This window comes from Equus caballus, chromosome 1 (assembly GCF_041296265.1).
Source record: "Equus caballus isolate H_3958 breed thoroughbred chromosome 1, TB-T2T, whole genome shotgun sequence".
Classification (NCBI taxonomy): domain Eukaryota; kingdom Metazoa; phylum Chordata; class Mammalia; order Perissodactyla; family Equidae; genus Equus; species Equus caballus.
The window spans coordinates 171,611,453-171,635,188 of record NC_091684.1 but is presented as its reverse complement, the minus strand read 5'-3'; the positions used below and the strand labels follow the sequence as shown (position 1 = coordinate 171,635,188).

Here is a 23,736-nt window from a genome sequence, read left to right as displayed (position 1 = left end):
AATGCTTACGAGTTGAAAGATAGCCAAATTGAATGTGAAGATTTTAGCATATTTAACTCTGCACTCAGCATTTCCACTTCGTAAAAACACATAATGTTAGAGCTGGAAAACATCTTAAAGGACATCTAACATAAATTCCTGACTTTATAAATAAAGATACTAAAAGCAAAAAGGTGAAAGGAATATTCAAAATCACACATCTAGTGGGTAGCAGGCTAGAAATCAGATCTCTTGACCATAACTAGACTCCATAACCCAGCCACAGTCTGGAGAACTGTCCGCACCACAACCTTGTATGTCATTTGTAGCCCAGATTCCAAGAACTCTTGCTAAATTCAGTAAGATGTTGAGACGAAGAAACTAGTATAACTTCCTCACCACAATCTTCCACGTATTCATCAACATTTCACACAGTAACTTTCTTAGACAATTCATTTATTGAATATCTAATTAAAGAGTAAGATTTACATTGAATTATATTTAATTATTTAAATAATTAAATTCATTTAATTTTAATATGTTTATCTTAATTATATACACAAAGTACACACATATCTTCATTAGTGCATAAGATCTCCATATCAATCCGACGAAACAGATGTTACTATTTTCAATTTTCGTTAAGAAAAATGAAGTTTGGAGAAGTTAAGCAAATTTCCCAAGATCATTCAATTAGTAAGAGGCAGGATTAGGATTTGAACCCAGCTCTTTGTGGTATCGATTTCTATTCTCTTCCCTCTTCCACACTGCCATATTCTCCCATATAAGCATCATTGTAATTCTTACTCGTAAATACATACTTTATATTGGAATGAATATTTGGGTCCATAAATCCCGTGTATGTGTGTCAGCGTCAAAGCGGTGAAACTAATGAAGGCAATTTTTTATTAATTGCTAATGATTCTCTTTTCAAACCTGTGACAACCTGTCTTAGGATGGGAGCATGGGATGGGGGGTGGGAGGAGGGAAGGACTAGATTCATATCTTAATTTGCTTCTGTTTCCATGGTTGCCACAGATGAGCCCTTTGCAAATGTTTTCAAGAGTGAAGGTGTTGATAAAAATATATAATATATATTATATGCATAGATTCAGCAGTGGCTATAATTTTCAGAGTGACGTCTCCTCTGGAGGCATTTGTGGTCTCTATTACCGGGGAATTAGCTTAGATACCTCCTGGGCTAGGATCAAAAACATTTAGCACAATTATAATTGCTTATTAGTTAATGAATCCCCACTTTATTTGCATTTCTATGTGCAATTATATCTTTCTAAATAGAATAATTGCCACATTAACAAGAATGAATATCTAACACCTGAACTCATTTAGCACCAACACGCCCACAGAGAGCAGCCCCACCACATTATCTCCTTCCAAATCTGGCTCTCATGTCTCGTTCTGGAGTGGGCAGACTCCTTCCTCACTGGAAACCAGCTAGAGAGAGTGATTCTACAGGGACACAAGGCTTTTTCATTTGTCAGAAAAGGAGAGGAAATGATCCCTCCCCAGGGCTCTGTATCTCACTCTATCCATCAGTGAGTGAGACAAATCCCAAATTGAACCAGTTCTTTCAGAGCTAAGACAAAGGTCCCTCTAACTAGTGAATCTGTGGTTTTGAATTTGGTCACAGTTTCGTGTCAAAGAGGCTATTCTCACTGCTGTGAAAAAAAGAAGAAAACAGAGATATATCTAACCATGTTTGCATTGTTTTTGAAGCCCATTTTTTGAAAGCTTGGATCAGACTATAATCTCTAGAACCTGTCACAACTGAAAATCACAGGATGTTATTAAAAGTTCAAAGACTCTAATCCATTCCCAACTCAAATGACATTATAGATTGATCTACCTGTCCAACTACATTGCAAAGGCACAGAGAAACCACTCAAGTTTTCTCCAAGATGGAGTCTCTGGGCATATATGCCTTATCAGTTTTTAATGTCCTGATATCTACAAGCATTTTGAGAGGAAGAGGGGAGGCTTTGGGATCAGAAAAGGACAAGTGAACTTTAACCCACTTTCTAGGGCCATACCTCTGACCCTGAAGGGATTTGCAAGACAAAGATAGTTTTTTCCATGTTCCCCAAAGAACTGGAAAGAGGTTGACTCACCTTTTCAGCACATTTTTTCCAATTACTTCTTTATATCAGGAAGATTTTTAGCTTAAGAGGTGAATCAAAAGATTTTTATGTTCTAAAACTTCAAAACAATATATCATCACACCTTTATAAAAAGTCTGCACAAAGGGTTTAATAAAGACTCTCTTTCCAAATGCACAAATCAACTGTAGACCAATTTACCCTGGGGTGGGGGTTGTGTGGAGCTTTCATTAGCATCTGTAAGACCATGAGAGGAAGCTGAGATTCCAAGTTTGATTAAATTCTTAAGACCAGTCATTGCAAGAGCTCTCTGATTGTGGCCATGAGATGTTATAAGAATACCGCCTTTTCCTGTTTCATGGGCTTGTAGCTAAAAGTCACTCAGTTTGGGAAAATACAGCCTAAGGGGCTACAGGTGGGGATCAAATTAGCATTTCCCATTGTTTCAGAATTTATGCATGGCCAGTCAAAAGTATATTTGTGCTGCAGCTAGAACCAGATCGTGAAAATCTCAGGCATCCCTGAAATCAAGACCCTTACAATGAATGTCCAGCCAAGGCTTTCTTCCAGTGGCCAATGTAATTCCCCTGAGGCTGACAGGAGCTTGGCAGGACCCTTATTCACAAACAAGAGTGCAACCCGCATTTCTGTCCAACTATCTCTGACTGCCAAAGGGGTTGTAGGGGAGGAAGACATTTCCTCTATCTTCTCTGGGTTCATCTGGCCGGAGAACGAATTAAATTCACATGAGACAGAATAGCAAGAGAAAATTAAACAAAGCTTTATGAGAACCATGGCCTGGGGCCTTTCTTCCCAAAGGAAGAAAGGGCACCGAAGAAGTGGAGTGCACAGAGTGGTTATATACCCCCAAACAGGATGTTTCACATATGATTGAAATGTCCCTCCCACAATAGTCACAAGATTGCCCTGTCGGCACAGCACTTGATGGACACAGCAGATAGTGGGTCTGCTATCTCGGTGGGCGTAGCAGGAGGCAAGTCTATTGTCTCAAGCTGGGTGGTCACAGGTGAGCACAGCAATCAGTTCCTAGCCTAAGGAAAGATGCTTAATCCTTAAAGAAATGCCAACATTGGGAGGGGGAGGGAAGTCAGTTACAGGAGGTTACCGGAGAAGCACAATAAACAAATGCAGATTTAAGTCCTTGCCTTCCCCATTGATTAAGAGTCTTTACAGATGGAGAGTTCCTTTACAATGTAAATGTCTCTTACAAAGGGTAAGTAAATTCTACTTTTCAGTTGCTTTCCTGTGTGCAAAGTAACTAGCCTCAAATAATCCTCATGCCAAAGAGACATATCTTGGGGTGGCCATTTCCAGGTCCCCACAGGGTGCAACCATATTTTTGTCAGACTGTTTTGAGACCCCTCCACAGCCTAACAATTATCAAGCCAAGCCCTCAGAACACAAAACAAGCTTGGTAAGATTCTGCTGTTCTCTGTAAATGTTTATAGCTCCTGGAACCTCTAGGTTGAAAAGTGGAGCCCTTGACTCTATAAAGATTTCTTTGTTTCTCAGTTTGAAAGCTCAAAAGGAGCCCAAAGTAGCCAACATTATTTTAAATTTTTCTGGGTTATCTCGCCAGCTATTTACAGTTATCTCCATTTTAGGGGGCCTTTCCCAAGGTGGCCACAACAAACAAGGTAATTTCTAAAGAGAGTTTGTTACCATCACCAAGAAACTCAGTCTCCAAAGAGTCAATTTTAAGAAATCAAACTGTCAGACATAGACAAAGATGAATAGACACTGTGGGAGACTGGTCTTGGCCACACCAAGATATGTCTCTTTGGCATGAGGATTATTTGGGACAGGGAAGGAGGCTCTGAGGAGTGGAACTTGCTTGCCTTTTGTTAAGAGACATTTACACTGCAAAGGAAATCTCCATCTGTAAATATCCCTCTTTCTCTGTACCAGGAAGAAGAAAGGGGATGACTTTATCTCGAGAAACTCTTAATCAATACCAAAGGCAAGGACTTAAATCTGCATAATAATCTTATTCCTGTTTCTGGTAACCTCCTGTAACCGACTCCCCCTCCACCCCCAACATCCTCCTTTGTCATTAGCTGAAGATGATATTTAAGGTGAGGGTTTCAGCCATTTTGGTGAGTTGCTCAGCTTGCCTGACCTCTCCCATGTATACATGTTATAAAGCTTTGTTTAATTTTGTCTTGCTAGTCTGTCTCGTGTGAATTTAATTCATTCTCCAGCCAGATGAACCCAGAGAGGGTAGAGGAAATGTCTTCCCCCTCTACAACACCAAACTCCAATACTCTGACACTCTAACCAAGGGTACTCTGGGACTCTAACCCAGAGCTCAAGACTCTAACCCAATCATCTTGAGCGCCCCAGCAGCTGTAACTCTTTTCTATTGTCTTCCACAATCCTAGCCTTGGGACTTTAACGTGGCAGACAAATCTCACCCATGGGACCTCTAACCCACTATCCTGATGAGTTGCTAGACAATTTTAGGCAAAGGTGAATTTTAATGAGGTCACTCATCTAAAAGACATCTGATCCTGGAGCTCTTTATAGACACAGATGCAGAAAAACCAGACTTACCCTCCAGATGTGAGTCTGTCAACCCAGTATAAATAGCCATTTCTCTTTCCACCACAGGGAGTGTTAGGAGACAGCTGGCATTGGTAGGGGAGAGCAGGAAGGGCAGAACCCTGAGACAAAGGGAGACTCAGCAGCTGCTAGGGACATACCCGACAGATTGCCCATCCAAGGTCACCTGGCCTTGAGAAGGACTTAAAGTCCCACCAGAGTCTCCAGATTTGTTACCACACAAAGGACACAATCTGCTCACCACGAGACAAAAGCCAATTGTCAAGAGGCACGATGGTGGCAGAGAAAAGGCATTTTATTACAGCTTACTAGCAAGGGGGAAGATGGCTGACTAATGTCTGAAAGAATCATCTTAAGGGGGGCACAGAATCTTGAAGCAGTTATATAGGCCAGTGGGTTATAGGGGAGGGGGTTAGGACTGTTGATCCTCTGGTGTTACAGACTGGGAGTGGCTATACCAGATAAACTCTCTGTTCACGGGTCGTAAAATCCACAGAGCAGTTAGATCTCATGGAGGGTGCATATCCAGCTGGGTTAGTTAGTCAGAGGTCATTCAAAGTTACAATATGTTTCTTTTCTACAATATGGCTTCCCTTATGTCAATCTTGTGTTGAGCCAGTATCATATGGACTTATTTCTGGATTCTAAATTCTATATTATTGATATATGTGTCTATCCATATGTGATCACCCCACTTTTTTGGTATTATAGCTTTGTATTAAGTTTCAAAATCTGATAGTGTGATTCTTCCAACTTTATTTTTCTTTTTCAGGATTATTTTGGCCATTCTGGGTCCCTGAAAATTCCATATGAATTTTTGGATCAGTTTTTCCACTTTTTTTTTTTTGCTTTTTTCCAAGCATAAAACGATTGTTAGCATTTTCATAGAGATTGGTCTGTCAACCACTTTGAGTATGAATATGTCAACCACTTAAGAATATGAAGTCTCCCAACCCACAAACGTAGAATGTCTTTACATTGATTGAGATAGTCTTCAATTTCTTTAAGCAATGTTTTGTAGTTTTCTGTGTACAAGTATTGTACCACCTTGGTTAAATATTTTCCTAAGTATTTTTATGTTATTATAAATGGAATTGTTTTCTTTATTTCATTTTCAGATTGTAGCATTTCACATAAATCCTATCTTGTTTCCTTTTACAATAATATTCCTTTTTAAATTAGGAGATTTCTTCTTAGCCAAGTTATTTTTTGGAAGATAGTGTGGGAAAAGCTTCAAAGGAATGTTCTAAGTCATCAAGGATTCTCCCTGCTCACAGTGAAGCAATAGATAGGGTTACCAAACCAAGGGGTTTCACCTCCTGGCAGACTTAAGATCAGGCTTTCGAACAGAAGTAGTTGTCACACAAAGTAGAACTTATTTGCAGCAAATAGGAGGCCATGCAGAATCATTTCCAAAGTCTTGGCCATCCCTAACCAAAGGGAAGCAGGCACCCTTTATTTTGGATGGGGAATGAATATTCAAAAGGGAGAGGTGAGTATTTGATTGTGCAGGCTCAGATGGAAAACATGCTTCCCACATACACTGCAGGTTATGGTAATCTCCAGAGAGGAGATCTTAGTGATAAAAATGAGGCAAAGGTCATAGCCTTTGCTCTTGTGGCGGGGCTTAGTCTGGTTCAGAGCGGTTGGTGATTGCATCTCTTAAACAGTTAAATGCTTCCGAACCCATCCTTGAGTTCCTCAGAGCAATTAGTTGGTGACAATAGTAATGGTTTGGGTCTGTGAGATTGCAAGGTGATTTGACCTTCCCTTCTCATTGGTTAACAAAGATAAATTGTGTGGGGACCTGGAATTGACCACCCCAAGATATGTCTCTTTGGCATCAGGATTATTTGAGGCTCATTGCTTTTGATAAACTGGGACAGGCAAGGAGGCTCTGAGCAATGGAACTTGCCCTTTGTTAGGACACATTTACATTTGTAAGGTAAATCTCTATCTGTAAAAGGTGCCTCCCTCTCTGTACCAGGAAGAAGAGAGGTGATGACTTTCTCTCTAGAAACTCTTAGTCAATACCAAAGGCAAGGACTTAAATCTGCATTTTATTGTGCTTGTCTGGTAACCTCCTGTAACTAACTTCCCTCCCCTTCCCAACGCTGGCATTTCTTTAAGGATTAAGCATCTTTCCTTAGGCTAGGAACTGATTGCTGTGCTCACCTGTGACCGCACAGCTCCAGACAATAGACTAGCCTCCTGCTACGCCCACTGAGATAGCAGACCACTACCTGATGTGTCCATGAAGCACTGTGCCGACAGGGCAATCTTGTGACTATTGTGGGAGGGACATGTCAATCACATGAGAAACACCCTGTTTGGGGGTATATAACCACTCTGTGCACCCCACTTCTTCGGTGCCCTTTCTTCCTTCGGGAAGAAAGGCCCCGGACCATGGTTCCTCATAAAGCTTTGTTTAATTTTCTCTTGCTATTCTGTCTCATGTGAATTTCATTCGTTCTCCGGCCAGACGAACCCACATTTGGGAAGAGGAAATGTCTTCCTCCCCCACAATTGCTTTAGACTTGCTTGCCATGCAGATTCTCCTTCACAGACAGCATTGTTGCAAAGATAGTATTTAGAGTTTCCTCATTCAGCCTTGCCTCTTCTACCACGTTGTGATGCCAAGTAGGTTACAGAGACTCTTACAGCCATTCCTACTTATGTTCCAAAAGTGTAGCCAATCACTGGCCTCTGGGACTCTGCCCAAACTGTGTAATGCAGTCATCCTTTCCTGGCATCCTCCCTTACCCTGATCCAATTTCAAATGCACTGAGTAACTCTTCTTTGTATATTTTTGCATTTTAAGTGTTCCCTTTTTATTAAAACAGATGGATTTTTCCCCTTTTTTCTCATTTTCCTTGTCATATTCAATTGATTTCAGAAAGATAATGGGCAGATAAGACCTTATTCTGCATCCTCCATTTCTAATTTTTCAAAGCTAATATTTATTGAATGTTTACTATGTGCTATGGTTGTGCTAAGACTTTACATTTATTATCTACCAATCCTAACTGCGACTCCTTGGCATAGGCATTATTATTACACCAAGTTTGCAAATGAGGAAACTAAAGTTGAACAACATTAAGTAATTTGTTCAAGGTCACACTGGTAGTAAATAGTGGAGTGAGGGCTTAGACCCAGGTGCATTTGACTCCAAAGCCACTCTTAAATACTGTCCTATATGTTATTTCAACATTTAGTTGTAGTTTCCCTCCTATGTCTGCCTTCTGGAGTTACCATTGAGTAAATATAACCCCAAGGTAGCAAGATGTAGGACCAAAGGCCAAATTGAGGCTGCAAATATATATTGCTTGTCTCACATAATGAATTTTAAATGTTTTAAATCAATTAATCATATTTAAAAATTGGGCTATTTTTCAAGCAACTCAGGATTTCCACCTTCTTTTGAAAAACCAGGAGATCTAGCAGTACTGGTCCTACATACTCACATAGCAACAGTTCCTTTGTCCTGTGTGGTACCCATCCATTTTAGAAGATGCATTCACACTCTCATTAGAGATAAATAAAAGGCAAGCAACAGGATATATTGGTGTATATGAGGAAGGCATTTGGTGTAAAACTAATTTGGCCTGACCTTGTTTTTCCAAAAGGGCCTGGCCTGGCTCTTAAGCATGCATTGCATATCTGCTTTGAGTATTTACTATGCCCCAAAGACAAGAACAATGCCCTTTAAGATAAAGAATGATGTAACTTCCCCCACATCAGTATTTCCTTAAGGATAAGCATCTCTCTCTAGGCCAGGGATTGATTGCTGACCTGCTGTGACCACCCAGCTCAAAACCACAGACCTGTTACCTGCTGTGTGAATCACTGTGCCAGCTAAGGAATCTCATGACTGTTCTAAAAGGGACTTCCCAATCATATGTGATGCATGCTCTTTCATGGTATATAACTGCTCTGTACACCCCCACTTCTTTGGAGTGCTCCTTTCCTTTGTGAAAGGACTCTCTTGGGCTGTACAGTCCTCAGATCTGGCTCATAATAAACTCACCCCAATTTTGATTTATAGATTGGTTATGGATTATTTTCATCAACGTTAGCCATAGCTCCTACCCAGTCCTCTTAATACATTTATGTTACCTGCCAGGTCCCTGGTACATCTGAGTTTGTGACCCTTTGTCTAACTCCTCTTCCACATGAGTAACCTCAAAATGTTTTTGTATCACTACTTCTCCTCATCTTTGTAGGAAATATCCCCTCTTCCTGTAATCATTTTTCATGTTGCCTGGTTTCCGGAACCTTCATAACCCTGGTTTTCCTCTACTAGAATTTCAGAATTTGTGAATGTGGCGGAAGTAAACTGATGGGAATAGAGCAGCAGAATTTCTCTCTCCTTGGACTGTGAAAGATTAACTTATGACAATACAAATTGGCTAGGAACATATATATTTCTCACTAGAATTAAGGCAAACTGTACCAAAACACCTTCCAAAAGAGATTTCCGAAAGCTTTTGGAAAACTGAAATTCCAATTCTACATTCTAACAAAATTGTTCTAAACCAGTGGTTCTTAAAGTGTGGTCCCCAGACCAGTGTAGGGGAGAGGAAGACATTTCCTCTTCCCAAATGTGGGTTCATCTGGCCGGAGAACGAATGAAATTCACATGAGACAGAATAGCAAGAGAAAATTAAACAAAGCTTTATGAGGAACCATGGCCCGGGGCCTTTCTTCCTGAAGGAAGAAAGGGCACCGAAGAAGTGGGGTGCACAGAGTGGTTATATACCCCCAAACAGGGTGTTTCTCATGTGATTGACATGTCCCTCCCACAATAGTCACAAGATTGCCCTGTCGGCACAGTGCTTCATGGACACATCAGGTAGTGGTCTGCTATCTCAGTGGGCGTAGCAGGAGGCTAGTCTATTGTCTGGAGCTGTGCGGTCACAGGTGAGCACAGCAATCAGTTCCTAGCCTAAGGAAAGATGCTTAATCCTTAAAGAAATGCCAGCGTTGGGAAGGGGAGGGAAGTTAGTTACAGGAGGTTACCAGACAAGCACAATAAAATGCAGATTTAAGTCCTTGCCTTTGGTATTGACTAAGAGTTTCTAGAGAGAAAGTCATCACCTCTCTTCTTCCTGGTACAGAGAGGGAGGCACCTTTTACAGATAGAGATTTACCTTACAAATGTAAATGTGTCCTAACAAAGGGCAAGTTCCATTGCTCAGAGCCTCCTTGCCTGTCCCAGTTTATCAAAAGCAATGAGCCTCAAATAATCCTGATGCCAAAGAGACATATCTTGGGGTGGCCAACCTCAGGTCCCCACACCAGCATGAACACTACGTGGGAACTTGGTAGATATAGGTACAAATTCTCAGGCCCCACCTTAGACCTACTGAATGAGAACTCGGTGTTTTAACAAGTTCTCCAAGTGATTCCAATGCATACTAGTTTGAGAGCCACTGTTTTAGATTGTTGTTGTTGTGAAAAAGCTGTGACTAACAAAGTACAAAATTTGAACTCAGTTGCTATATGAACCCTGACTTGTACTATTGTATAGAAATTGTGGCTGGGAGCTAGTCCAGCACTCATAGGTAGGCCATAGTGATCTCCTGTTAAACATAAGCAATTTCCCAGTACATCAATATCTGAAGAGGCCACTCTGTACCATAATGGAGCAAGATAAAAACAAGACGATTTCCATAGTCATGTATTAACACAGACAGAAATGAGAACATGTCCAAAGCACAAAAATAACCAAATACTCCCCTATCCAGGCCATATGAATAACCGTTCCTTTTTCACCAATTACAATTTTAGGTTTTCTCCAATCCTCCTGCTTTCTAGATGAGAATTATCAAGATATCCAATTAGAGAATTACCCCCACTTCCTGATAAATTATCCCTCATTCCAGAGAAAAGCCTTGCTTCTTGAACCCTTCCCTTATCACCTAACATAAGCACAAATCCTATAGTCCTCTCTAATATCATCTTCCTGAGACCCCATGATGCCCATGATGTACCGTCTCTCTCATGGCAAGGAGTCAATACACCCAGTTTTTTTTGGTTGTCATTGGCTGGAAGTCATTGGCAGCAGATTAAGATTTGGAGAATGTTCCTTTTTGGAAACATGATCAAAAAACTCCTCTCTCAAAAGGTGATATTTGGTCAAAAGCCTGAAGAAAGTGAAGTGGAGAGCCATGTGGAAAAGCATTCTTGGGGCTGGCCCCGTGGCCGAGTGGTTAAGTTCGCGCGCTCCGCTGCAGGCGGCCCAGTGTTTCGTTGGTTCGAATCCTGGGCGCGGACATGGCACTGCTCATCGGACCACACTGAGGCGGCGTCCCACATGCCACAACTAGAAGGACCCACAATGAAGAATACACAACTATGTACCGGGGGGCTTTGGGGAGAAAAAGGAAAAAATAAAATCTTTAAAAAAAAAAAAAAAGAAAAAAGAAAAGCATTCTAGGTGAGGAGAATAGTTAGTGCAAAGGCCACGAGAAAAGAGGATGTTGGGTGTGCTCAAGGAACACAAAGCACGCCAGTGTGGCTAGAGTTGAGAGAGCAGAAAAGGACAGAGGTAAGTGATGACATTTGACAGAAAACAGATAGAGAATAACATACAAATAATAATAAGAAGAGTCTTGTAGATCATGGTAAAGACTTTTTATTTTATAGTTATTGGAAAGAGGATTTTGAGCAAAAGAGACAAGTGCTTTTAAAGAATGAATCTGGTTGCTGAATGGAGAACAGATTGTACGGGGGCAAGAATGGAAATAGAGATGTAGATAAAGAGGCTATTGCAGTAGTCAAAGAGAGAAATAATGAAGTCTTAGACTGTGGCTGAGTAGCGGTGAGGTTCAAAATATATTTTGAGGCAGAATCATTTGTATTTGCTGATGAATGGGTTAATGTGAGATATAAGAGAAAGAGAAGACAAGAGTGTATTCAAAGTTTCTTGCTTAAGCAGTTGGGTGAAAGATAACAGTACGTTACTTAAAATGGGGAAGATAATGGAAAGATCACTTTGGAGTAGCGTGAAATTAAGAGTTTTGGATTTTTTTAAATTTGGGATACTCATTAGAAATCCACGTAGATATGTTAAATAGGCCCTGGATATACAAAACTGTAGCTCAGAGAAGTTGAGGTAAAAATTTGAGTTGTCAGCATAAAGATGGCATTGACACCATGAACTTGAATGAGTTCACTTAAGAAGCATAAACAGAGAAAAGCAAAAGTCCAAGGACTGAGCCCTGGGGCACTTTATTTAGAAGTCAGGTAAAGAAAGAAGGTCCGGCAAAGGAGATTTCGAAGGAGCAATGAGAAAGGTGGGAGGAAAAACAGGAGAGTTGGGTGTCCTCTCTCAAAAAGGAGAAAGTAATTGACTATGTTAAATGGTGCTGAAAGTTAAATGAGACAAGGACCAAGAACCGCCCATTGAATTTGGCAGCATGGACATCACTGGTGACCTGGATAACAGCAATTTTAGTCGAGTGACTGAGGCACAAAGCCATATTGGAGTAGATTCAATAAAGAAATAGCAGGAGATGGAGTGGAGACAATGAGTATAGGTTATTCTTTCAAGGAATTTTGCTATAAATAAGAACAGAGAGGGGCCACCTGGGAGTGCAGCAGTTAAGTTCACATGCTCCACTTTGGTGGCCTGGGGTCTGCCGGTTCAGATCCCGGGTGCAGACCTACCACCACTTAGCAAGTGTCCCACATATAAAGTAGAGGAAGATGGGCATGATGTTAGCTCAAGACCAATCTTCCTCAGCAAAAAAAAAGAGGAGGATTGGCAGAGGATGTTAGCTCAGGGCTAATCTTCCTCAAAAAAAAGAAGAGAGAAATTAAGTGGTGGTTGGAGAGAAAGGTGAAGTCAAGGAAGGGTTTTACAATTCTGGAGTTATGACTGCACGTTTTTGTGCGGGTGGGAATGATTCAACAGTGACAGAAATTTGATGATGCAGGAGACAGAGAATTGCAGGACCAAAGTCCTTGAGAGGCAAGAAAGGATGGCACCCAAGCTACAAATGGAGGAGTTGGCCTTAGGTAAAGCAGGATATCCATTACAAGAGTGGGCAGAGTTTACAGATTCAAATGCAGATTTGGGGGATGGATTTAGCAGTGGGCTGAGGTGAAAAGTCTCTTCTGATTACTTCTATTTCTCATTGAAATAATAAGCAAATCTTTAGCTGAGAGTAAGAAAATAGAAGGAGTTATTAAAGGTTTGAGTAAAGACACCGTAAAATAGTCACCATGGAGAGTAAAAGAAAGTAAAGTGACCATGGAAAATGTAGTAGAATTGCCTATTTGAAGCTGTGAGCAAAACTTTAAGGTGAGATCATCTATACAGTTGTGTCGCTGAGGTGAGGTGGAGGACAAGGTCACTGGAGAGGAGGTCAAAGAACTGAGACAGGGGTATTATATGGACCATCTATGTAGATGATGACAAATGCTAAAATCTTCAAGGAAAGCAGAGGAATGGCTGAAAGAACAGTTGAGGACAAAAGAAAGGATTACAGATGGAATAGGCTGATAGAATATTCTTCAAAGGATAGGGATTTTTTTACAAAGGCGGAAAGAAAAATTACTGGAATCAGCAATTGTTAAAAAAAAAAAAAAGAACACATACCAAATCTTGAGACCTGGCATAGGGAAAAGAAACAGCACTACTTAAGAGGGCTGCAGGAGACAGCCACTCAGAGCAGGAATGTAAAGGTAATGTGCCAAGAAAAGGTTGAGGATTCCACTTGCAAATGCTAGCTGGAGGGCGTAATGAAGAATCTGCAGGGTCAGAGAAAGATAAGAGCTTGACTAGAGAAAGTACCAAGCCTTGAGAAGGTAGGAGTCCATAGGGTTGAACAGGAGCTTCACAAATATTGTGAAGACTGAAATGACCAGGCAGACAGGGGTTGATGAGATTAGACTGGCTGGTCTCTTTTGAGAGGGGCTGGGTGAGTGATGAGATCTACTGGTAGCTTCCTCTTGGGTTCTGATTCCCGCACAGTTTGTTGTCAGGGGTGGAATGATGGTCTCACTAGAAGCGTGCAAGCTCTGTTGCTGTGAAGGCTGGGACAGAAAGTCACGTCACACTAAGTCTCACTGAATTTACTGGCATCACACCAATGTTTTTTTCAAGGGGTTTTCTTAAATTTCTAAAATAAAAATTGTCTTATTTCACTCTATTGCATATTCCTCATAGGAAAGAATCATTACTCTTTTCGATCTTTTTATTTCATACTACACTAAGTAGGATATTGTACACACCCTGGGTTATTGACTGCTGATTGACAGCTTTTAGCAGGGAGACAATGACCTTTCAAAAGTGGAGACCATATCACTCTGATTTTTCAGAATGGAAAGAATAGAACGGGAAGAAGGAAAGAGTCAGTCAGTAGGATCAAAGAAGACCAAAAAGCTATCTCTCCCCTACATGGATGAAAAATTTTTATATAATTTAAGAAGCAACCCTTTTAAGTGTGCATCCCCCATAGGAGGTGAGGCCAACCAGTCAGTCCCCCCTTGAAGCCACTGCTCCCCTGTGAAGTGCAGCCTCCAAGTGAAGCAACAGAGTAAGTAAGCAGCAGCAGACCTCAGCTCAACCTGGTTCAGGTGCTTCGCTGAAATGTAAACTATCTGAAAAATCGCTTAACACTAAGTCCAATTTTTCTTTAATGCTCACTACCTCACAGGGGTGTTGTAAAGATCAAACAAAATAATGCGTGTGTAAGAGGTTTGCAAACTTTAAAGTGCTATGCAAGTGTGAACAATTGTTTTCATTTATTCTGTGGAGGAAATAGGAACACACAATTTTGGAGATGAGAGACTTTCAGGGAGGAAAAGCTTGCGTGGGGCACATAAGTGGCAGTCTGTGTGCAGTCAGGGAGGAAAGTAGTGGGCCAGGGAGAGAGGGCTACCAAGAGGAAGGGGAAAGTACAGAAACTGTAATATAGGAGGTCAAAGATTAATTTCTCATCCTTATATTTTACTAATGACAGCGGTGATAGTCATTGCCCTATACTCAATTGAACATCATTTTCTATATTGCCCTTGGTATATTATGCCTATGATAAAGTATCTCAATTCCAAAAGTACCAAGAATTAGTGTGGTCAACACATCCCGCTTCCTAATGCGTACCCTAATTGCCAAAGTAACAATACAAGCCCCATGTTGGCCAAGTAGCAAGATCTATAAATTCTGGAAGCTCCAAGTTTTTCAATGCAGTCAAGTCCGGCCTGATCAATGATAATGAATTCAACAAGAAAACTGAGGGAAAGGAGCCCAAGCCACAAGTCTTTAGGAGTAAGAATTTTTGGTAACTTCTGATACTGTCCCTCTGTTGCCATCATCTCTTCTACACACTTTTGCATAGAGAGTTGGCTATAAGTCTTACCTCTAGCTCCATACCCTTTAGTGCATATATCCTAACCATCCCACAAACTATTCAATCTTGCAATTCAAACTCAATGTATAATCTTCATCCTTCTCCTTTGGATTCTTCATTCGCCAACTTAAACCACCAAGCTCAGATATCTAAACAGAGAAAGCAAAAGGGGAATTAGAGCAAGACTCTAAATTTTCTGTTATCCAAAGTAATGAATAAGTGATGGCCAAAAAATTGGCTGGTAGTTGGTGGTGTCTTCTTTGTTTGTTTGTTTGAAATGCATATTGCATAACTATATTAATATAGACAACACATTTGCTAAGTGCCACATGCTTTGCAAACATTTCAAGAGTTCTAAAAACATTTTACCGTTGTTATTCATGTTTTATGGATGAGAAAATTGAGGCCCAGAGAGGTTAAATAACTTGCCCAAATTTATACATCTAGGACATTGGAATTTGCACTAAGACAATCTGACCCTAGGGTCCAAACACCTGACCTCTCTGGCAGAGCTGATTAAAATCTTAATTCCATTGCCCACCCCATCGGTGTGTTTTTATATGGATGAAATCAGAAAACATGAAAACTCCTCACCTAATACTTAGCACATAGTAAGCAATCACTAAATAGTAGTTCATTCAATCATAGATAAGCACGTCCTAAAGACTTAGATGTTGAAGTCCTGATTTCTCATTAAATTCCCTTCGTGAAAATTGCAGTCTGTAATTTCAGTCCCCACAGAATTGACTTTTCCTAACTAGTGACTAGGGCAAGCTGATGTCATTGTTTAAAAGTTCCCAAGGATGTAAAGCCTATATAATTCAGGTGGAAAAACACCAGTGCTGCAGCTGCCAGCCCCAGCTGCTTTCTTCCTCTACAGATCCCCCTTCAGTACTTAAAGGGGTAATCATCCATCTGAAACTAGCAACACAAAACGTATTTCTAGAGATCATGCTGCGAAGAAAATAGGATGCTTCAGTGACACTGGTTCTGAGTAATTAGGTCAAGGTTTCTGACAGAAGTGGTCCTGGTAAACTAGTATGGCCTGCAAAAGTGGTTGATAGTGACTTTTAATCACTGCAGTCTGAAAAAGTGCAAAAAATACGCCATTCCCATACCACATCTTCAGCTGACTGGAAAGCAATTCTGGAAAATCTCAGTGCAAAGTTACATCTTCTACATATTGAAAAATACGACAATAATATAGGTTAAAAGGTGTGATTTTTGCAGAAATTCTGAAGAACTTCTGGTAAAATATCACCAGACACATCTACTGTGACTTATTACCAAAAACTGTGAACAAGACCCAAAGGAACTTCAAGGCTCTGAACTTCCTTATGGAAAAATCAAGCTAATGGGGTTATTGGACTTGGCCAACTTCAAATAAATTGTTCTTTCTACTGGGAAAAATACTCTTGATGTTTAAACTCAAGACTGTGACAATTCAGTTCTCTTTGGAGGTGCTGGGAGCATCAGAAACAACCCAAGGTAAGTTTTATAGACATTTTAGTTTTATTCTGTTTCCACTCTTAACTGTTTCCTCTCGTTTTTCTGAAGTGTATGCAGTAGACACTAGATTTTCTTTTTGTGCACGCTATTCTTGACATAAACTAACAACAAAGTTTTACTGTAGTTGGACAGATCTCCATTTTTCAAAGCATTTTTTCTCGTGGCTCCACAGAGATAGAAAAAAATGATGATGTGGAACAGAAGTCTTCATTTCAGACACCGTTCTCAGTCGGCGCACCTTCTCCATCTGTGCAGGCGACATTTTCCATGTTGAATTTAAGATGAACCCCTGGCTCCAAACTTGGTTAGTTCTTTAGTTTTCAATTTTGCAATCGTCCTTTTAGAACTTAATAAATTAAAAAGATAACAGGTATAAATCATTAAACATTTAAAATAGTTCTTTCTCTGGAGCAAAAGTTTTAAGTAAATACTCTAATAAAAATTATAAATAGTAAAATTAATCCATAACTACAGTAAGATGGTACTATAAATATTAATCCAAGCACTAGATGCGGAGAGTTTAATTTAGTGTTAACTGAAAGACTTCTTCTGCCCCCTGAATACCTTATTTGTCACAGATCTACTTTGTCAGTTCCCTGATTTGACACTACCATTAATCGTTCCTCTGACATAGATGACAAAATGGGCCATTGTCTGCAGAAGACCAGCATGATGAGATATAGGAAATATTTGAGAAGGAAGAGAGAAGTAGGAGCAGAGAGAAAAGCTTCTTCTAGTCTTTTTTTCATAGGCCATGTGGATTTGATTCATTTGTCTCGCAGAAAGCCTGATCTTGAGGGATGATATAAAGTACCAGTCGTGATCAATCACACGAAGAAGGTAGCACAGGATGATCGGGCCCAAGGAACCAAGAGGGGCCGCGTGCTTGGGTGGGCCACCCCTGGAAGGCTGTGCATCAGGGCAGCAGATGAAGGAGCCAAGCTAGAGAAGAGAGGCTCCCCACAGATGCCCACCCAAGCTGGCCCAGGACACCGAGGAGAGGAAGAGGAAGGCCACTGAGACACATCCTACTTAACGCCCCAATCATGCCAACTACCACCAAAATTCAGATCAGAGCGGTGGTGGAGTAGAGAAGTACAAACCAAGAGTCAGGAGACCTGAGCTCTAGACCCCGCTATTATTCCACTTCTCTATGAACTTGGACCAGTTGCTTTACCTCTCTGTGCCTCATTCTCTCTATTTGTAAAATGAAAAAAAAAAAAAGTAGGTAAATTCTCAGATCCCTTTACGGGCTAAGATCTTGTGACTCTAAATAATATATACATTAAAAATAATGAGGCTGAGTCAAAGGTAGGCTATTTTAAAAGAACATAAAATGACTGCTTTTGTTTTACTTGTCAGCCAGTAAGTCAGATAACAGATTTAGACTTTAAAAAGAGCTGAGGATAATCTAGTCGAGACAGTGATACTATTAGACCTTGACATTGACCTCCAACAAGTCTGCCCTCATCTGAGCGGTGGAGGAGAAGCAAGCCTCCCCTCACCCTCTCCAAATCTCTGGATTTTCTAAGCCTCCAGGCTTTTATCCTGCCTCCTCCAAAGAATTGTTCAAAAAACATCACAGCCACATTCCCGGTTGCCCAGCAGCTTGGTGAAAAGTCTTTGCCTTCTGAGAAGTAGATTATTAAAATTATAGTCTCAGGGCATCTTGGCAGAGGTAACAGGAGAGCAAGTAGTCTGGTTAGTGAAAAATACAGTCAACAAGACAATAAAGAAAACTGTGTTCAGGGCCAGGATTTGTGTGATCTTGGACAAATTACTTATCTGGAGTAAGGGGAATCTTAATTTCTTCTCCTGTAAAACTCTATAACCTAAATCCAAGCACTAATATCTTACTACTATAAGGGAGAAATAACTGGATTGGTCCCTCCCTATCCAAGGTGGTTTTATATCTCTCAGTGAATCAGGATTCTCTGTCCTACTATCCCGACAGTGTGTTTAGCACCTTCTACGTGTCCAGCATGATTTAAGATGCTGACTGGGGACTTTAAAATAAGATATTTCACTATAAATTCTAGATGGGTAAAAAAGTTATAAACACAGAACAAATTAAGTAACCAAATGATTGATGCAGATGCTAAGTGTTATTTTTTTTTTCTAATTCTTGACAGGAGTGTCCAACAAAAAGAATGGAAGAGGCTAGCCTACGCAATCAAACTACTTTAGTGACGTATGTTCGACTTGGAGGTTTATCTGTAAATCAGAAGGTGCAGATAGCTGGATTTGCCATGTTCCTCATTTTCTATGTCTTCACACTGATTGGGAACATCCTCATTGTCATAACTGTTATCTATGACCACCGGCTCCATACACCCATGTATTTCTTCCTCAGTAACCTGTCCTTTATCGATGTCTGCCACTCCACTGTCACTGTCCCCAAGATGCTGATAGACACCTGGTCAGAGGAGAAGCTCATCTCCTTTGATATCTGTGTGACTCAGATGTTCTTCCTGCACCTCTTTGCCTGCACAGAGATCTTTCTCCTCACTGTCATGGCCTATGATCGGTATGTGGCCATTTGCAAACCCCTGCAGTACATGACTGTGATGAACTGGAAAGTATGTGTGCTGCTGGCTGTGGCCCTTTGGACAGGGGGGACCATCCACTCCATAGCCCTGACCTCCCTCACCGTCAAGCTGCCCTACTGTGGTCCTGATGAGATTGACAACTTCTTCTGCGATGTACCACAGGTGATCAAACTGGCCTGCACTGATACCCACATCATTGAGATCCTCATCATCTCCAACAGTGGGCTGATCTCAGTGGTCTGTTTTGTGGTCCTTGTGGTGTCCTACGCAGTCATCCTGGTGAGTCTGAGGCAGCAGATCTCCGAAGGCAGGCGGAAGGCCCTATCCACCTGTGCAGCCCACCTCACTGTAGTCACACTCTTTCTGGGACACTGCATTTTCGTCTATTCCCGTCCATCCACCAGCCTCCCCGAGGACAAGATAGTGTCTGTGTTTTTCACTGCTGTCACCCCCCTGCTGAACCCCATCATCTATACCCTTAGGAATGAAGACATGAAGAATGCCTTAAACAAGTTAATGGGGAGGATGGAGGGGAAAGAAAAACAATGAAAATGTCTAAGCCCTTAAGATGCTTGGTGCTCCAAATCAAAGAAATGTCTTGCAAAGAATAAGTTATGTAACATATCTATCAGCCTCCATGACTTATAAAATTATCTTCTGGCCAAATATCTGGCAACCACAGCAATAGCTATGATATTTAATATCTTCCATATTCTAGGAACCATTCTAGGCACTTTGCATTTACTTAATTCTCACAAGAACCTATGAGGTAGGTATTATGCTTGTTTACACAGGGCAAAACCAAAACTCAAAGAAAGCAAATAGCATGCCCAAGGTCACCAGACTAGGAAATAATGAAGACAGAGTGTTAAGCCAAGTGTATCAACCCAACCTCATGTTGCTTTCAATACACCATCTGCCTCTCGCTGTTTTTGTCTTCTGGTGATAACCAAGGTCTAAACAAACCTTCAGATTTCTGGGCATCATTTGCCTACATCATTCAGTCAGACACTTGCCTAAATAGCTTAGCAAACACTGGTAAGACAAAGTGAGTTTGCATATGACTTTGGTGACCTAGAAAGAAGACTTCAAACCACTGAAGTTATTGATATCTTCAAGTGTCCAGAACAATCTGCCATCAGAGCAATGAAATGGAGATGTCTTAGTATTCATTCATTTGACAAATATTTACTGAGCAACTATTATGGGCTAAGTATTGGGTTAATAGTCATAAACAAAACATACATATAGTACCCCCTTCATGTCATTTAGGGTCTAGTGAAAATAGAAAACAAATAGAGAACAAAAATATAAGCAAATAAATTTTAATTACAGATCATGACGAATGCTGTGAAAGAACACAGTGGGAAGCTGTTAGAGAGTTGTAGAAGAGACTGTCTTTAGATTGGGCAGTCAAGGAGAACTTCTCTGAGGAAATGACACTTAAGCTAAGATGTGAAAGATGAAAAGGAGCCAATCATGAGAAAAGAGAGGTAATGAACACTCTAGACACAGAAAATGGCAGATGAAAAGACCTAAGTTAGGAAAGACCTTGGCTTTTTCCAAGAAGTGAAAGACCAATGTGGTTACAGCTTAGACTGTGAGGCAGAGAATGGTGACAGATGATACTGGAGAACTAAAAAGAATACTTTTATGTCCTCTCAAGGAGTATAGAATCTTTTTCAGTACACTGTGAAGAAGGGTTTAGGCATAGAAATGGCATGATATCACGTGTTTTAAGGAAATTATTCTAATTATTATGTAGTGAATTCATTCAAGTGAGCATGCATTACTAAACACTTAATGGCCACTCAATATTGCATTAATTGCTGGGAGAAAATACCAAGTTGAACAACACATTGTCTATAATCCAGTATCTTCAACCTAGTTGCCCTGACACACATTGTATCACTGTGATAAGCACTCTAAGAGTGGTGAGTGCTGAGTGGACTGGGAAAACGGGAGATGAAGAGGCTATTCCAGGCAACAGTGTCTCACATAACTATATCCAAGAGGCATGACTTCTTGGGGACTGACAGTTCACTCTGACTCCACAAGAAAGAAGGCCATGCTTAAATGCAGCTAGTGATTTCCCAGGCAATCAGTGAGGATATTATCGATAAACCTATGGTTCAGAAGACCCAGCTCACATTTTTTATGGCATTTTTCCTAGGAAATGTGTTGGGAAGGAAATTCAAACCATGCAAGCCATTTCAGTTATACAGAGGCATGGTTATGAAAGCATCATGTAGGGTTTCTGGGTAGGAAAGTTAACCTCCAACAGACAAATCTAATAGTTAATAGAGTAGTTTCTTTCCCAAAGATAACACTCTGCATAGTGTAAGACTAAATTCACTGAACTGTACATTCATTGGTGGAATAACGGAACTGAATTTGAGAATTATAAAATTTGTATAAAGGAAATGCTTTTGTTATAGGCAATGGCAGACAATAAGGAGATATAGCCTATAAAAGAGCCCAAGTAGAACCGTCTTGAGCAGGAATGAGCCGCACAGAGGAGCACATGCAATGTGATAGAGAAGAGAATGCTTCATGGTAAAACTACAATAGAACAGCAATGTCACATTTGTTTATTTGTTTGTTTTATACTTTCAAGCAAAATTTCTAATACTACCTGTTTCAGTCGCATTAATCCTCACAACTCTCTGGGGAGGTAAAGTAAACATTCATTCTTAATTTCACAGAAAAAACTTTTTAGGCAGCGATAGGATAAAATGTGTTTAGTTACTGAATAAATAGAAGAGTAAAGAATAAAATGAAAATATCTTGACTCCATTCTGTGATTTACTTGCTTTGAAAGGGAGATAGGGATCATTACCTATTGATATAGAAATTTGTTCAGCAACTTTGTATTCAACAGTTGAATTCCTCACACTACAACCAACTTTTGTGCAATAGAGTAACTAATATTGCCATAATACAAATAAGTAAATAGGGCATTAAGAATTTATTTCTGCATAAAAATTACTAATATGTATAAAAATCTGGGCATATACAAATCCAGAATTTAGAGGCATAATTAGATCATTTTTCTGAGTTTTTCAAGTGTGTATAGCAGTGATACCTGGGTCTCATTTCCTCATAAATATATAAAACTCTGATTTTCACTTGGGTTTTATATGAAAATTGTAGAAGATTGACAATGTTACATTTGTTTGTCAATTTGCAAGTAATGATGTTTAGATATTTTCATGAGCATCTTCCAGTTTATTTAATAAACTGCCTCTGATTCTTTGTCCTTTTGAGTACTTTCTGTCATTTCAATCGTTTCTTACCGTTTAGCCAGAGTCAGTGAGTCACTCACTCTGTATTGTGGATGTGGATGTCCATATCGTCTGGCACCCAATTCTCTAGAATACTGATGAGCATTATTTCTGAAAGTTAACAGAACTTGGTAGAATAGTTCTACCAAAGGCCCCAATCAATTCTAAATTCCTTTCAAAATAAGCAAATATTAGATATAGTTTTAGTATTAAGTATACTCTATTTCATTCCATTAGCTCCATTAAAATTGATACAACTATTTTATACGGCTGTTCAATGACCATCTATAGGATCCTCTAATCCTGCTCCCTTTGGTCACAGTATATCATCATCCTCTTTACCTAAGGAATTTGTCGTGGAGTCTCCCTGTTATGGACTTGCCCATTCCACAATAAACTGATATACCTCAACCCAAAGAGTGATCCTAGTTAATTCACAAAATCACCAGCTCTGAAGTTACGTAAGTCCACACACTCTTAACTATTTTCACCTGTTTATTTCTTCAAATAAACTTTAGAATATTATTGGAAATTTTACCTTAAAAATGTGGGATTTTTATAAGTACATTAAATTTACAAATAAATTTAAGAAGGCCCATTATATTGACTATTGTTTTTTCCTGTGCAGGAACATGTATGCATCTCTATCTCTTCAAGTTTTGTCAGCAGAGATTTGTAGTTTTTTCATAGTGGTGTATTGTTTCCTTTATTGGGGAAAAAAACCCAATATAAACAAATCCGTATTAATTTTCTACTGCTGCTATAACAACTTACCACAAACGTAGAAGCTTAAAACAACATAAATTTGGGGCTGGTGCCAAGGCCGAGTGGTAAAGTTCACACGCTCTGCTTCTGCAGCCCAGGGTTTCGCCAGTTCAGATCCTGGGTGCAGACATGGCACTGCTCGCTAGGCCACGCTGAGGTGGCATCCCACATGCCACAGCTAGAAGAACCCACAACTTAAGATATACAACTATGTACTGGAGGGCTTTGGGGAGAAAAAGGAAAAATAAAATCTTTTAAAAAAAACACATAAATTTATTCTCTTTACAGTTTTTTTTAAGATTGGGCCTGAGCTAACATCTGTTGCCAATCTTTTTTTTTATTTCTTTTTTTTTCTCCTCCCAAAGGCCCCCAGCACATAGTTGTATATTCTAGTTGTAGGTCCTTCTAGTTCTGCTATGTGAGACACCACCTCAGCATGGCTTGAAGAGTGGTGCTAGGTCTGTGTCCAGGATCCAAACCAGTGAACCCAGGGCCGCCAAAGTGGAGTGCATGAACTTAACCACTCGGCCCCAGGGCCAGCCCTCTTTGCAGTTCTGTAGGTTAGAATTTCAACATGAATCTCCTTGGGCTA

At 40.2% G+C, this 23,736-nt stretch overlaps 1 protein-coding gene and 1 long non-coding RNA gene across 2 annotated transcripts in view; one reads left to right on the top strand and one right to left on the bottom strand.

The window, feature by feature from the left end:
* Positions 1-22,551, bottom strand: part of LOC100072756 (uncharacterized) — a 35,146-nt gene extending 12,595 nt beyond the window's left edge. The window contains exons 1-3 of the long non-coding RNA XR_011428070.1: positions 22,392-22,551; positions 16,785-16,892; positions 15,061-15,186 (exon numbers count right to left, since the gene is read on the bottom strand). This is a non-coding gene — a long non-coding RNA (uncharacterized lncRNA). The remainder of the gene's footprint in view (positions 1-15,060; positions 15,187-16,784; positions 16,893-22,391) is intronic.
* OR4E1 (olfactory receptor family 4 subfamily E member 1) lies at positions 18,697-19,644 on the top strand. The gene is given in 1 exon segment (NM_001391660.1): positions 18,697-19,644. A coding segment is annotated over 1 exon segment (948 nt).
* Positions 22,552-23,736: the final 1,185 nt, after the last annotated feature.